This window comes from Peromyscus leucopus, chromosome 16_21, assembly GCF_004664715.2.
Source record: "Peromyscus leucopus breed LL Stock chromosome 16_21, UCI_PerLeu_2.1, whole genome shotgun sequence".
Lineage (NCBI taxonomy): Eukaryota > Metazoa > Chordata > Mammalia > Rodentia > Cricetidae > Peromyscus > Peromyscus leucopus.
The window spans coordinates 57485588-57501565 of NC_051084.1; the positions used below are offsets into that span (position 1 = coordinate 57485588).

Sequence of the window (15978 nt, forward strand, 5' to 3'; positions counted from 1 at the left end):
GTCCCTTTTAAAAGTTAGGCATTTGAAGGTTAATTTTACCGTGTTAAACTGCAAACCATGAAAATAAAATGTGTTTGGTGGATGTATAAATGTTAGCGGCACTTACCACTGTCCAATTGCTTATTACTCCTTTAAGAAGTCATTCATATCAGTCTTCAGAATCAAGGCCTCCATAGAGGGTTAAGACATGTTTACTGGAGAGATGAGGACCTGATCCCCTTCAGTATCATTGAAAGGTCAACTTTGTTTCTATTTGACAGGTCAACATGGTGATTGGCATTTTGGTATTTAATAAACTTGTTTCCAGAGATGGAATCCTAGATAAAAAGCTCAAACACAGAGCCGGGTAAGCTGCCATTGGTAGATTTTGAAGGTTCTTTACAAGTAAATCCTGTAGTCCAGGTCCAGGTTGTCACTTATGTGGGGCTGTGCCCTGAACTCTGCTCTTCATGTACTAGTGTGTCTGGTTTAAGGTTTTTCTGGTATAACACGATATTCAACAGAAGTAATAAATCAGACTGTTAAGAAGATGTGGGTGTACATATTTCTTGCCCATTTATTAAGATCAAACACTAACTCTAGACTCCAAATAGTTGTCCTGAGGTAAGGGATTTCAAAACCCAAAATCTTTTGCTCACAACTGGGACAAGTAAAACTAAATAGAGTGAAATAGTGGTTTGTTTGTTTGTTTTTTCCTCTCTAGCTAATTATATAGACCAGAAAAAACAAAACAAAGCAACAAAAAAACTTCACTTAAAATAGGTACTTATCAAACATTATTCTTGTCATATAGTTTTACGTTTAAAATATAATTTGCTAGAACAATTATTTGTAATTTTCATGTGTGGACTTTAGCCATTTACAAAACCTATAAAAGCAACTACTCCATTTTTACTGTTACTACAATATCAACAAGCACTTCCTATATAGATTTATAGAAGCATTTTAGGTTACAGCAATACCCCACTCTTAAGTATTTGTAGAAATTTGAGTGAGATATTAATGCCCTTGATGTCCTCATGGGTCTTTTCTTGAAAAAAAAAAAAAAAGGTTACAGCTTTCTTCTTTCTGGAAAAAAAAAATGTACCTTCATTCAAAACATATTCCTATAATTGTTTTTTTTAATATTTTATGATATTTTTAACAGTCATAATATATAGTCACTCACTGGTAATAAATTAAAGATCTTTCTGTTTTTGTAATATATGTGATGATTATAACATAAGATAACTCAGGTAGTTCTTTTCTCTAGTAAAAGACTAAATTTAATAGCTTTCAATAAAAAAACAACTCAATGTTGTTCACATAAGTCCCTAGAACTACAATGGTATAATCAAAGTATGGGTCCTTCCTGGCACAGGGGCACTTTTTAAATTACATACTGTTTTTCACTACAGATTAGTTTCTAAACTTTCCTGAGCTAGTTGTCAACACTGAGTTTTCTATTCCACCTGAGATGAGCTTTTCACAGAATCACCCTTGCTAGCTTGCCACATGTGGTTGGGATAGTCACCATTTCTTCTGTTGATCAGTCTAAGTACTGGACAGAGAAAGTTGGCTCTGGTCCCAGTGGCATGAGCATTTCCTAAAGGAGGTATTCGAAGTCAAAACTGCAGCACAGTAGCTGTACATGTGTCTTCGGGCCTGTTACTTCATCTTTCTGAAGCCCTGTCTCCTCGTCCATTAAATAGGAAAATTGCTTTCACCTCATTAAATACATGAAGTAATGTGCATAATGGTTTCAGAAGAACATTCGAAAATGGCAAGGCCTTACTCAACAAACAGTGGGTCTTATGATGGATGAAATAACATGGGTAACAAAGGTCCCTGACCATGATCTCAGCATCCAAGACACGGAGGTCAGAAAGGGAGATGAGCTCATTAAAATGCTGAGGATTCTGCGAACCTGTGGCCAGTGCTTCTTTTCACACTTCATTATTTTGTGCATCCTGTCAAGTTTGATTCACATTGCTCTAGACTTAGCTACCATTGCTGGAGCATGAATTTAAAAGTTATTGCTCTTAATCTTCATATTGGCAATGATAATTATAATTGAAAACCTCTAATTCTAAAAGCATTCTTAGAAGTCACATGGATTTCACTGGCAAATCTGCCTCAGTGTCTTCCTGTTCATATGGGGACTTCTTCAAAGATGCTAAAGTCTTTCTACATGTAGAATTGTGGTCACTGTCCCAAACACAGGAGAGCTGTCAAGGTAACGGCCAAGTTTAAACAACATTTGTTGAATGGAAGTTCTAAGGTAGACTACGTGTATGTAGATTCAGATTTGGTCTCTAATCTCAAGTGTGAATAAAGGAAACTTAAAATACTATGGATGTGTGAAGTTACTTTTAGTCCTCAGAGAGGGAGTGAAGAAAGTAATAAAGCCTTCAAAGAGGAGCTTAATCAGATGCACCGAGAAAGTGTTGAGCATGGTTGATGCTGACTGGCTTAATAATTGATTTCACTAATTGTAAAGTTGACTATTTCAGGGTGGTTGAATATATACATATAAAAATGTCTATATATACGTATAGAGAGGGGCATATTTTGTGAAACTAGATGATGTTATTTAAAGTAGAATATAGGGCCTAGTTATTCATTCTTCCATTTTTTTCTATTTCTAAATTTATTGCTTTTTTATACTTTATAATCACTTATTAGAACTATCCAAGCATATCTTTTGTGCTCAATAAATATTTATAAAGGAATGAATGAATAAATGTTTAATAAATAATAAAAAAGCTTTAAAAGCTGTGTAACATCCAAACTATATTAAAAGTTTTCTAATACATAAAATATATTTACCAAGGGTGATTTATTGACAATAACAGTATATCTTATATAAAATGATTAGTGGAAATAGCTAAAAACAATATAAATTATGATGTATCTTTTTAGAATATCTTTAACCAAAAATTATATTTTCTCAATTTTTTGCAATGGAGTTTTCTTGTATACTTTATTAAACTGCTCTGCCATATCTACTTGAAATCAAGGATGTTAGCTCAGCACACCCTTTACACACTCCATGAACTTTCTTCAAGTAGAGGAGTGAATACTTTCTTTCCAGGGAATCTGTTAGATATTAACAATAAAATAGTCAATTTTTTTTCCCTAAAACTAACAGAAGGCATTGAAAAGGGAACAAGAGCAGCGGACTCCAAGTCTTGTGGTAATAATACAGCAGACAGAACAATATGGGGAGAGTGGGGTAATAATCCACATCTTGTTCCCCAGTGGTGATATATTTATCAGACAATATGGACAAGTCAACTTTGTATTTCATCATTGCTTAGACTTGCAATTTTATGAGTGCATAATTTTCTAGATAACAAAGAAACCTTTTATTTTACATTGCAGGAACTCAATTTAAAATCTAATATATGTTTTTTCCACACTTCATTAATTTATATACAGATCACATATATTTTTCAGGATGTTTCACTCTACTCCATCCCTGCCTATACTATGCCAAAGCTGCAAAACTGATTAGCTGTAAGGAAAGGATGTGTAGGCCTTTTAGCCCACCCCAGATCTCAAATAAAGACAAATAAGTACTTTGAACCCTGCTGTAAATTATCAGAAAATTTCATACTTAAATCAGGTTTTCAGGATTAAGACCTTTGTTTCTTGGGTATTTACCATATTATTATGATTACCATTATTATTATTATTTATTATTATTATGTAACCTTTGGTTGTTCAGTTTTGTCTCAGAGCCCAGGGGAAAGGTATCCTAAATTTGAGAAATAACTAGTATCATATGATTATCTTCTGTGATAAAAGAAATAATAAATGATGAATATGTGCCATTTAAGTAATAATGTGTTTAACAAGGAAGAGACTCGGGTGCATGCTTAGGGCAGTTGCTCTCATTCCTGCTTGTTTACCACAATAATCTATGAAGCTTTAAGAAGGACATATGTCTGGGTCCCCTGAATTAGAATGTTTGGAGATGAAGAAGGTAGATCTATGCAGCGATGAGAAAACTGAACCAGGTACTGCTCTGGGGACAAGTCTTGACAAGCTCATAGGACTATTCAGAGAGTAAACTACACACCATGCTACAAGTGTGTGTACATGTGTGGTAGTGAAAAAGACCCTGCATTAGTTACATCAGTGAAGTGAGCGATTACAACCTACGTGCAAACCTTTGTTTTGTTTTCCTCATGAGATCTGCTGATCAATCTGTGATATAATTCAGGTTTTATTATCCCTTCTAAGCACGATTTACAAATGCATGTACTCACTTAAAAGAAATCAGGCATTCTCTCCTCCCCCACTTATTCTATATAATAATACAGCTCCACTATAACATTAATTTAAAAACTTCCCGGGAAAACACATTTTAGACATATACACCACATAGGAATGGAGTACAAAAGTATACCACAAGAAAGCTTTGAATTTTGACTCATTAATTTCTTTTTGTTTTTCCTAGGAGGTTTGTCTATTAATAAACACATAATGTTTCAGGGAAAAATTTTGCAAGGGGAAATACATGCAAAGTTTTTCTATGTAGCCTCATTTTGCTTCTATAAAGTAGTAGATAACAACTACATAACTAAATTCTGAATTCACCTGCAAAATGTCTTGGGCCAACATAGATCATTAAATGTTGTATGTTTGAATCTCTTACTTTGAACTTAATTACTGTGATAAATATGTTTTATGTAGAAAATAGGTGCTCTTTTATTACATAATATTTTGTCAAGTTTCATCAGCCCCTGTATTCAGATCATTCTATAATTTGAAAAGATATTGATGCTACAAAAAAATTTTAAAATAAGAATCTGTACAGTTAGAAACTACATCTCTTACATTTGAAGATTATATATATATATATATGTATAAATATAATATGATACATACCTTACTTTCTTAGATTTCATGCCATAATGTTAACATTTCTGGAGGTCTTCCTGATATTCGAAATTTCTTCATATGACAATTAAAAACTTTGAAGCTAAGAGTTCTCACATGTTTGTTTACCATGGGTCTGAATAAAGGGTTATTGCTGTATGTCTATGCAAGCACATAGGTGTATTTAACTCAATGTATTAGCCAATTGTATTTTATAGACACAGGGCCATCTGTCATGTAAGTAATGGAAACATACTTTGCAGGCTACAGAGGCCCGCAGTGTTAAAAGGTGAATGTTGCAGAGATGATAACATGGTGTGACGGAATCTATAAAGTGATCTAGAATGTTCCTTGATAAATATACTCTTTCTGCATGAAATCGTATTTAAAAAACTAACTTGCGGCTGCCACTTCTTTGGTGACCATTCAATATTTTTGTTCTTTTTTTTGTGGGTGTTCTGTTTGTTTGCAGTCAGATGAGTGAACCCCATAGCGGTTTGACGCTCAAGTGTGCCAAGTGTGGAGTAGTGTCTACAACAGCTTTGTCAGCCACCACCGCCAGTAACGCCATGTCAGTCCCAATCATTGACATCTTCTTGTTACCAGTTGTACATGTGCATGTGAGAAAATGCTATGATGAAAAAAAAAATTGGGTTTGCTAATCCTTGAGTGTTTATCATTGGCAACTGCCTTTATAATGACTGTAAAAGAAAAGTCAATTTCTCAAGTGTTATTGGCGTTGTGCTTTCCAAGTTAATGGTCTTGGTGCCACGCACAAGAATGCTTTTGGGGAGAGTGAATGGGGGTTTGGTTATGGCCTGGAGCATGGCGTGCAACCGCGTAATATTGCTGTCTTTTCTGTTTCGACAGGGCCTCGCTTTGGAGCTCCTGTGTGGTGCTGCCCCTTCTGGCTCTCACATGGATGTCTGCAGTGCTGGCCATGACCGATAAACGCTCCATATTGTTTCAAATCCTTTTTGCTGTGTTCGATTCATTACAAGGCTTCGTGATAGTCATGGTCCATTGCATTCTTCGGAGAGAGGTGAGGAACAGAATTCTTTTGTGAAAGAGAAAAACAAAAACGGGAAGGTGCATCTTAATTAACCAGTGTGGTCCTTTATTGTGATCTTCAGACAAAGTTGATCTTCTCCACTGACGGTCGCTTAAGATGCAAAGCAAATAAAAGAAGCTTTAAGGCAGAATTCATGAGGCTTTGACACTCAGAAAGGGTCAGATGGAAATACATGGGTTTGTACAAGGGAAACACACCAGAGGTGCTAAAAACCAGGAAGAACAGACTCAAGACAGATGGAGTAAGCTAGGTATGCTGGACAAACTAGAGGGAGAAAGGATAAGGTGGGCATGTCTTAAATGGCACTCTTCCTAAACATCATATTGTGCTGTTTCTTACCTATTTCTTAATCTAGCTACTACACAGAGCGTATCCTCGGTCCTGTTATTAACTAATCTTACTTTACATGCAAATTGCATTTTAAAGTTTCTAAAGATAAATGGTCTTGACTTGTATGTTTGTGCCAACAACTACAGAACCTGCATATAATAAGGCCTTGTAGGCAGTATTTGTCCATAAGAACTACAGGCCTGCAATCAAGGCACATCTCTGGGTCACAGTTGGAGTTTATTTTCCATTAAAGGAAGAGGACAGTCCCTCTGGACTAGAGACACTGAGCGGCCCCAAGCTCATCGAAGACAGCGAGAGACTGCTGATTTGTGTTGTTTAGGGATAAAATATTGTTTTCCAACTAGTGTGAAAATGATCTTGAGTGCTTGCAAGCACTGACACAGTGTTTACAAGGTTTATGAGTCATCACAGCGTTTGCTCTGGGGAAGAGTGGGGACTAAAGAGTAAGCCGACACCATGCCATGTGAGTGGTTTTGAGAGCAGTCCACTGTCAGGCCGCGTTAGCTAGCTTGCTTGAGTAGCTGGTTGTGCCGAGCACACTACAGAGTGCGTGTGCATCTGAGCATACACCCCACTGTTTTACAGTGATATGTGAAGGTACTGAAAGGCCTTAACCTGATTTATTAGGTGGGAAGAACAGTATTTCTACCTTATTTCAGGAAGGCACAGATGTCAGCAATAAACTCACAGGTGTCTTCTAAGAATATTCTATGACGAGAAGCCATGAAAACAGATGAAGTGTGACTTCTTCATCTTGCAAGGGGGAGATATTTCACAACTTCAAAATCTAAAGTAGCTTACAACTGTCAAACCTTGTTCACCAACTTCTACCTAAAATATCATTTCTAAAATCTCCCAAATATTGAGTTCTTTATAGAGCAAAGCAATAAAGGTTAAAAAGGAATTGAATGATAATTTAGATTATATTCTTTTCCAATTATGACTATCTTGTAAATCGCCTGTATTAACATTCCTCTATGACTTTTAAGTAACAGAATTCTCCTAAATTAATAGGCACATAGCCATTTCAATTGACAATTAAGGATGGACTATTGCAGGCTTTAAGCAAAGTGCAAGACATATCTGCATGCAATTTTCAGAAGAAACTAATTCCCCAGTTATTAAGGCATAGACAAGTACTCTACCTTTAAATAAATTCTCTCTCTTAAAGACATGGCTTTATGGAGCATACAGTAACCTCAGACTTACTATGTAAGTTTTATGTTGTGCTAGGGACTGAACCCAGGGCTTTGTGCATGCCAGGTAAGCTCTCTACCAGCTAAGCCACATGCCCAGCTCACGTGTCTTTTTTAGACAGTGTTAGGTGATTAAAATAAACAGAATTTTAAGTGACAGATATTATGATGGCTTATTAACAAATTTTTGCTACTTACTGGGAGAAAAAAATTGGCAGAAAAATTCTTGATACCAATCAGAACTTTTTAGTACTTTCTAATTAGACTGTTGACTGTCAAAAACACGATTTAAGTGCAATTAAGTCAAATCATGAAACAAATGCTTCCAATAAATAAGATATCTGTAAATCCATGTTTTCTCTATTAGCAGGAACAAAAGCATGGCCATTTTCTCTGATACTGTTCAGTGGATAATTCCAACTGAATAACTCTTACTGGTAAATTCATAGTGAATTGATACAGCATTCTTTAGTTCTAACATTAAAAGGAACATATTCTTTGTGGGTTTGTTGTTGTTGTTGTTGTTGAACCATAAAAACACTCTGTAACTCTGCTAAAAATGCATACATTTTAGTTAAGGACAAATGATCTTCAGAATTCCTAAGAGAAATTTTGTTATTAAAGAAAGAAGGGGTTTTTCAATTTGTAAATTGAATGCAATTGTGTACATTACATGGAACGTATCATACATAGCAAGCTTCCTTAGAAGCAAAGCCTCTTTCTACTCTACATGTGTATGACCTGACTGTGGGTCTGTCTCATGTAGCCATGTTGCCCTAACATTGAATCTAGTGTAAGAGGAAAGAAACCCCTTTCCCATGTCCTCTGTGCCTCCCATCAGCACTCTTTCCATTAAAAAGTACCATAAAAAAAGTGTTTGTGAAATGCTGAGTTGTAATGTGTGGCTCTGAAATACTTAATTTGTAATTCTTTTTTTTTAAAAAAAGATTTATTTATTTATTATGTATACAGTATGTATGCCTGCAGGTCAGAAGAGGGCACCGGATCTCATTACAGATGGTTGTGGGCCAGCATGTGGTTGCTGGGAATTGAACTCAGAACCTCTGGAAGGACAGTCAGTGCTCTTAACCTCTGAGCCATCTCTCCAGCCCCCTTAATTTGTAATTCTTAGCTGATAATCCACAGGAGACCTAAATACAGTTTTGTCTTTCTTTCTTTCTTTTTTTAACCCTTTTATTTCTCTGCTCTTTTCTTCAGAATAATTTCATATAATTTGTATAGAATTTTTCTTTCTTAAAAATATGCAAGCCATGTAAGAGATACTTTTGGTATAGAGCCTGAGTACATACATATTCTTATTCCTGTCTATTTTTTTACATACCAACATAATTTGCTTCTTTTTAGCTATTGCTGTTTTTACTCATATTGACTTGCCCAATCTTTGTGGAAGAGGATGAAATATAGCCTTGCACTTACGGGAAGAATGAAAGACTGCAGGGGTGGCATTGAGGATGTAATATACAGAGAATGTTTTAGGTGTAATTTTGCTTTTGACAGGCTCAATTGTCAAAGAAAAAGAATTCCGAATCTGGAAACAAGGGAGAGAGAATTGTGCTGGCGCTGACATCTGAATGTCTGTGTGTTTACGTGGCTGTGGTAAATGTTCATGTGCCAGTGCACTGTCTATGTACTCCCATGTGGAGCCAAAGGAGAGCTTCAGGGGTCCTCTGCCCTTCTCTGCCTTATTGCCTTGAGACAGACTCTCCCACAAAACCTGAAGCTCCACCTTTGGCTAGGCTGGCTGGCCAGCGAGCTCTAGGGATCCTCCTGTCTCTGTGTCTGCCTCCACCCCAAGGGCTGAGATTACAGGTTTACAGCTATGCTGGTTCTTTAACACAGACACCCAGGGATTCAAATTCACGTTCGCATGCTTGCAAGGCAAACATGCTTACCCACTGAGCCATGAGCCCAACCCCCTTATTTATTTCTATAAAAAGGAAATTGACTATCTAAATGCCTATTCCTGATCTCTAGACCTGACGAACTTAGCATTTGAATACCATTTTTGTTTTCTTAACAGGAGAGTTGCTTCTTTTAAAACATCCTTGTCTTTTTGAATTGTTTTAGCAAATGTTTCTAAGTGGGGGCGGGAGAGACAAAACTAAAAAAAGAGAACAACCGTTTCAAAATAGTCAGACATCACAATACATTACACATGACCTAGACACTAATGTGTGTTCTAGACAATCAGATTGAATCTAGTAGAACAAGTATAGATGTTTTCTGCATTCGTTGATTAGAATTCATTTGGACTGAACAGATAAGAACGCATACTATTTACTATTCTTCTCATTGCTATGGAAATGAAACTACACAGAGTTAGGAAACCTTTGGAATAGTTCCTGTTGCTAGGAAACCACTTTCTTGGTTCCTGCACATTCTTCTCATCTCTGTCTCTGGCTGTGCCAGGCTCGAAGACAGTCTTGCAGCTTGATGTCAGAGGGGGAAAATAACGAGATTGTGGTACTAACTAATCTAAAATAAAGCCCTGCCACTAAATGGAAGGGGAAGGGGCAGGGGCTAAAAATTTAAGCCTTAAATGGATGGTCTTGTTGTGTCCCGTGTCCCTGTGTAAGCATCCTGTGACTCTTCCATGACATTAGTATCAGGGCCAAGATCTTCTTCTCTCTCTCCCAAGCTCTGGCATGAAGGCTGGCTGTGCCAGATGAGGCCTCAAATACTCATCCAAACCTGTGAAGCAATTTTGCAGGAAAAATCATTAAAATAAACATGAACTGTGTTCTCTCTCTCTCTCTCTCTCTCTCTCTCTCTCTCTCTCTCTCTCTCTCTCTCTCTCTCTCCATCCATCCATCCCTTCCTCTCTCCCTCCTCCCCACATATCACAGTTCTAGTTAGAGCATTGGATGGCCTTGATGACAGCTACTTACACCATGTGGTATCTGAAAAGCAGTGAATGTATGTTATAGAGCTAGTAAGTGGCCAGGTGTGGAGAGAGGGCTTGACTGGAACATTTCGCTTGGAAGACGGATAAATAACACACCGATTGAGAAACGGTCAAGCCATTTACCTACACCTTCATACTTTTCAGGCTGAATTTAAAATTCCCAAAGAAAATCATTTGAAGAGTCGGTGGTTTCGCTTTGTTTTCGGTAAAATAAAATAATGTGCCTTGAGGTTGGAGAATGGCAAGAGGCAATGAGACAAGTCTCAATTGGGATGTGACATAAGCCAGACTGATGTTTTCAGTCTTACATTTCCTCAGAAGCCACCAACCTCACCTCACTCTGCATCGGGCTTGTTAGACAAGGATGCGTCGTCCATCTTGCTACTTCTAGATCAGGCTTTCCCATGCCATCATCATTCCGATTATAGGGTGACCATCTGCATCCTTCTGAATCTTCAAACATGTGTCCACGTAAGGCACGTAAGAGGTTAACAGACGTGTAAACGCTGCTGAAAGAGATGGCTTCAGTGAACAAGTCCAGACATGGAGGGCTTCAAACACAACGTGATATCCCGGCATGCCTAGCAGGGGGCATCCAACTGTGATTTATGTTACTGAATTCTTCCAGTTACATTTTCCTCCCAGCTACCCCCTACTCTGGGGAGCAGCATCATGCTGCTGTCTGGAGTGAGAGGCTGGACACCAGCAGGTTGACAGGCAGCTCCCACTCCCCCAAGCTCTCACCTTCCAGCTCTGTTATACTGGTACAGTGTGTGTGTCTTTTTGAAAGGAATCCAATGAAAACGTACCTGGCTGTTCCTTTCTTAAAAACTGTCTTTTTGTTTTGATTTGTTCCTTGGCTTAAACTATTCTCATCTTTGTTCGGTAAATTTGAAAGGCTAGAAATAGAATGATGTTCAGGAATGAGGGCTTTCAAAGCAAGAAGCCTAAGTTCCGTTTTCAGCTTTCGTCGCCTATGGTGATAATGTCGGGCGAGTTCCTTGCAGTCGCTAAGCGTGATTTTGCTCTTCTGTGCATCGCCAGGCTGTCTATCTCAAAGGCTGTGGCACCAGGCTGAAATGAAATGCCTCCTGTGAAGGTGCGAGGCATGGTGTCTAGCACACGATTCTTTCCTCTCACATTTGCACACTAAAGGAATACTGCTACATTTTTTCAGACCGCGTGTTTGAAAGATCATCTAAAGAAGTTTCAGTGTGCCCCAAAGAGGGCTATAAAAAAAAACTAGCTTGAAGGTCAGTCAAACGCACAGACGTTTCAGATAGCCAATGGTAGATCCTTCGGCATTGGGGGAATCCCAGTAAAGATTCATCAGGGTTTGAGGCTGAGAGTGAATTCCGAACTTCTCATTGTAGAGCAAAGGACAAAGCTTCCTTTTTCTTTTTATTTCACTAGGAGAAAAAGTCAAGTAATATTTTTTTAAATGTTAAGTCACATGTGCTACTTATGTCAATTGGCATCATATTTGTGAAACTGAGGCTTATTCATTCATTTAATGATTAAACATAAAAAACATCATGTTGAAAAGAATCTGTGCCATTTGTTCTAGTTTGAATCAATAGATGTGATTGTGGACACGAGACTGAAGAAGACACATAGCATGGGAGAAACCCCTTTCCCCAGAAATCATAACAGCTGAACACGAGCATAAAATGTGTGTGTTCCTGACTTACAGTGACCTTGTGAGTTCCCAAAAATTCACAAAGAGTGACTTGAGGTAAAGCTTCTCATCTCTCAGAGGTGAAGATTTGGGGTCTGAGAAGTTCAGCAGCTAAATCCAGAGCCCGTTCCAAACTGTGCAACTCTTCCCAGTGAGGCTTCGAGGATTTGTAACACTGCCAATGTGCTGGGTGCCCCTCTCCCGCAAACCTCTAAATCTGGCATGGACTTTGCACAGTGATTCTCTGCCAGCTGCCTCTAGAGTGAGGACCAATTGAGAAGCTCTCGGCTTTCTGCTGCTGCTGAGAAAACCCAAATGTCTCACCCCATGATGGAGAGGCAGGAGCTAGACTTTCCCTGCAAACTACTTTGAACCCAGATCTCATCCAGGAAACCATATGCACTGAGAAAGACCAATTGTCTCTCTAGGCATTTTTTAAAGCAGCCCCCTCGCTGTTCTGCACCTTAGTAGAGACAGCCCCGATGGCTATCAGATGTCGCCTTCTGTTCTTTCCTTTATCTCCTCACAGACCATCAGGCTTCCTTAAAGTCCCCTAAATATTTTAAAGGTAGTGACGTATCTGTTCCTTGCTGTGCCCTCTTACATTTAGCCCCATCTGGGTCATCATTTAGAATGACAGACCTATTTCAGAATGTTTCAAAGAGAAGACATTTTATAATCTCGATATGAAGTTTGGCATAATTAATGTTAAATATTTCACGGTCCCCCCCCTCACAGATTCATTTAAAAATTGGGTTTACTGGCCTCCAGAAAGGTTTTGAAATGTTAATTTCACAGGAACTCAGATTTGTAATGATAATATATAGTAACAAACTAATGTTAACTGTTTTTAAAAAAAGCTGTTAACTAAATTAAGTAATTAGTTCTCTATAAATAGTAAATAAAGGACAGTTACTACTCATCATCATAAATATAATGTTGGTATAGGAGATCCAGGGGGACTTTAATTTTAGTATGGCATAGGATGACCTGTTTTTTCTTTTTGTTATTTATTTTCATGTTTGTCTAGAACTTGAATTTTAAGCAGTTCCAGTTTGTCATTGGTATAATTCACATTAATTCCCCAAGGATAAAACTCTTTGTTTACCTAATTCATTTATCAAAATGTTTGCACTTGACTGAATCTTTTTCCAGATACTATCTTTCTTATGCCCCTCTGTGGTAAGGAGATTTGCCAAGTGCATCTTGCCTCAACATCTCCTCCCATGGTGTTGAGCAGATATTTAATGCCAATTCATCTTGATAGCCTCAGTGTATTTTTAGATTTAAAAAAAAAATCAAATAAAGCATTTGGAATGAAATGAAATTTCTCCTGAAATCCTTATGAATGAGAGTTGTGCACTAAAAATGTCTCGGAATCTAATTCTTATATTTGACACCTGTAAGAACCTTAAAGTGACCTTGAACATCGTGGAAAGTTTGCATGCTTTTCTGTCTTCTCTCTCTTCCAAGCAGCACTGACTGACCGGTAAAGCTGATGTCAATCTACAGTGTAGACGTGCCCTTAGCCTGCTGTCGCTTTGGGAGTTGTGCAGTCAAAAGTATTGAGTGTGCGCGTGTCTAAGTGTATGTGTTGAAAAGGAGATTTCTTTTATATATCCTTCAATCACCCAAACAATGGTTTGGAAGAGAAATTTATAGAAAATTTGCTTTTCCATGTTGTTTAATGTCAGCTGTTAAAATCCTTGGCAACTTTTTTGGCGATGGCTTCAAAATAAAGAACACTTAGCAAGGACCAGAGAAAATAATACTTACCATCGCACCTGTCAGTTCAAACACACAACTCTCACCCTTTCGAAGGAGAGAAGTAGTTTATTCTAGAGCCAAATATGAGTGACAGGGACCCAGGAACACAGATTTAGGTCAGCCAAAATTCCATGGTCCAGCACGCTAACACTCTGGTGACGTTGTTATAGTAACAACAAAGTACGCATCAAACCACCTCTCATCTACATCGATGGAAACATCACATAGTCAGTGGAAGCAAAACGGGGAGCTGCTGATTTAGTTTACATGGAAACTTTCATTCCCACAGCAGTGTTTCCTATTTTGTAGATGTTGGTATTTAGAAGTAGGTTTAAAGGGAATCTTCATGTGGCACACTCCCCAAAGACAATGTTCCTAATGTATTGTGTGTTTTCCTTTATGAAATGTACTTTAATTGTTGCCTTGGGTTATAAACAGAGTTTAGCCTGACCCTGTGTTTCTGACAATGGTTTATAAGGTTTTAAAACAGCAACAACAACACACATTTACTTTGTGGTTTCCCTAATTCAGATTAAAGAATCACAGAAAAAGAATGGCCATCTGGTAAACACTGAACTCATTACCAGTTTTCTCTTGTTGATGTATTATTTTATAACCTATAATGACTTCTTGGTCTAAAAAGGAATCTCCTGAAAATATTCATGATGAAAGAGTTTTTTGCTCTGTCCTGGGTCTGTCTGCCTCACTGGGAGAAGCAAGATGATTCAGTCCTTCTGTTCATCTGAGTCTTCGGAAAAGGAAACAGAGTAGATTAAAGTCCAACCGGACTCTTAATTGATATGTTGGACCAAAGAAATGTTATTAGGGAACTGATCGTTCTTTTGGAGGACTCTGAGATTAACAATATTAGCATTGTAGAATGGAAGCCATCAAAAGACACCTGCTCTTAGTCCGACTTCACAGATCCTGGCTGCACCACCAGCAGAGAACTCTGGGTAGAGAGATGATGATGTGTGCGCAGGTCTCTATAGGGGCCGGCAGGCAGTCTGTGAGAGCAACTACACAGGTCCACATTCCAGACCCAAACTGCAGTTTGGGGGAGAGTATTGATGACTCAACAATGGCAGGAAGGAGACAACAAATGAATGGACTCAGGTTCTGATCCATTCTGTTCTGTGTTGTTCTGTTTGTTTCCTGGCCAACATATATGTTTTGTACATCTCATGTCAAAACTGAGACCGGATGGTATATAGCTGTGCTTTTCAAAAGAGAAGACCCACATGTGTTTACCCTGCAGTCTCTATAAGAGTGATTCAATAGAGGGGAAACCTATGTTTTCATAACAGTAAAACAGATTATAGTAGATGAGAAGGAGAATATCAAACACATGAAGGCATACAAACCAAGTATTAAAAAATGACTTGGCCATTAATTTGGGATAAGTAGCCATCTGTGAACATATTCACCAACAACTTGAGAGCAGCCCAAGGGACCACAGAAAGGGGGATGTGCATTCTGATGCCGAGGTGTCAGAAAACAGCAGTTGCTTTTGTTACACAACCAGGGGTGTTCCCTTTTCCGCTCTTTGCCTCTGCTGAGATTCCGTGAGAAAACAATTAACGTGACATTCTTAGAAACTCCTTGTGATAGTTGATGCTGCATCCAAGACTTGGTGGGTGGTCTAGGAAGTCTGACTGAGCTAAAGAATTTTGATCTTTCCTACATCAATCAACCAGAAGTCAAGAGATGTGTTTTATATTGTTCTGTTATTTCCTTTTTTTTTTATGTCTGGGGACGCAGACATAAAGGAAGAGAAAGGAATAGTCTTCCCACAAGTTTCTTACGTGAGTCAGGAAAGGAAAAATCCTAAATCAATTCTAGTCAAAAAATTATTGAGTGATTTTATTATTAAAAATGTTTAAATCTGTTATGGATCTTACACAATAGTAAATCACACACACACACACACACACACACACACACACACACCAGCATGCAGTGGTTTGTAACAATAGGAGAAAAACCACCATATGGTAACAATGCCAAGGATCAAGCCAGAAATGGCCATCATGCTTTCTCAAGAGTTCCAGTACTAACTTGGTAGATGATGGCAAGTGATAAATACCCCGGGCAGTGAGGCAAGCCAAGTACACCTGTATTT

The 15978-nt window shown here is 38.1% G+C and overlaps 1 protein-coding gene across 4 annotated transcripts in view; it reads left to right on the top strand.

The window, feature by feature from the left end:
• The window catches only part of Adgrb3 (adhesion G protein-coupled receptor B3), a 738549-nt gene that overhangs the window by 686463 nt on the left and 36108 nt on the right, over window positions 1-15978 (top strand). For all 4 annotated transcript variants that reach the window (XM_028868115.2, XM_028868116.2, XM_028868112.1 and 1 more), the window contains 3 exons: window positions 261-346; window positions 5339-5437; window positions 5737-5908. In XM_028868115.2, the coding sequence (XP_028723948.1) occupies window positions 261-346; window positions 5339-5437; window positions 5737-5908 (357 nt within the window). The remainder of the gene's footprint in view (window positions 1-260; window positions 347-5338; window positions 5438-5736; window positions 5909-15978) is intronic.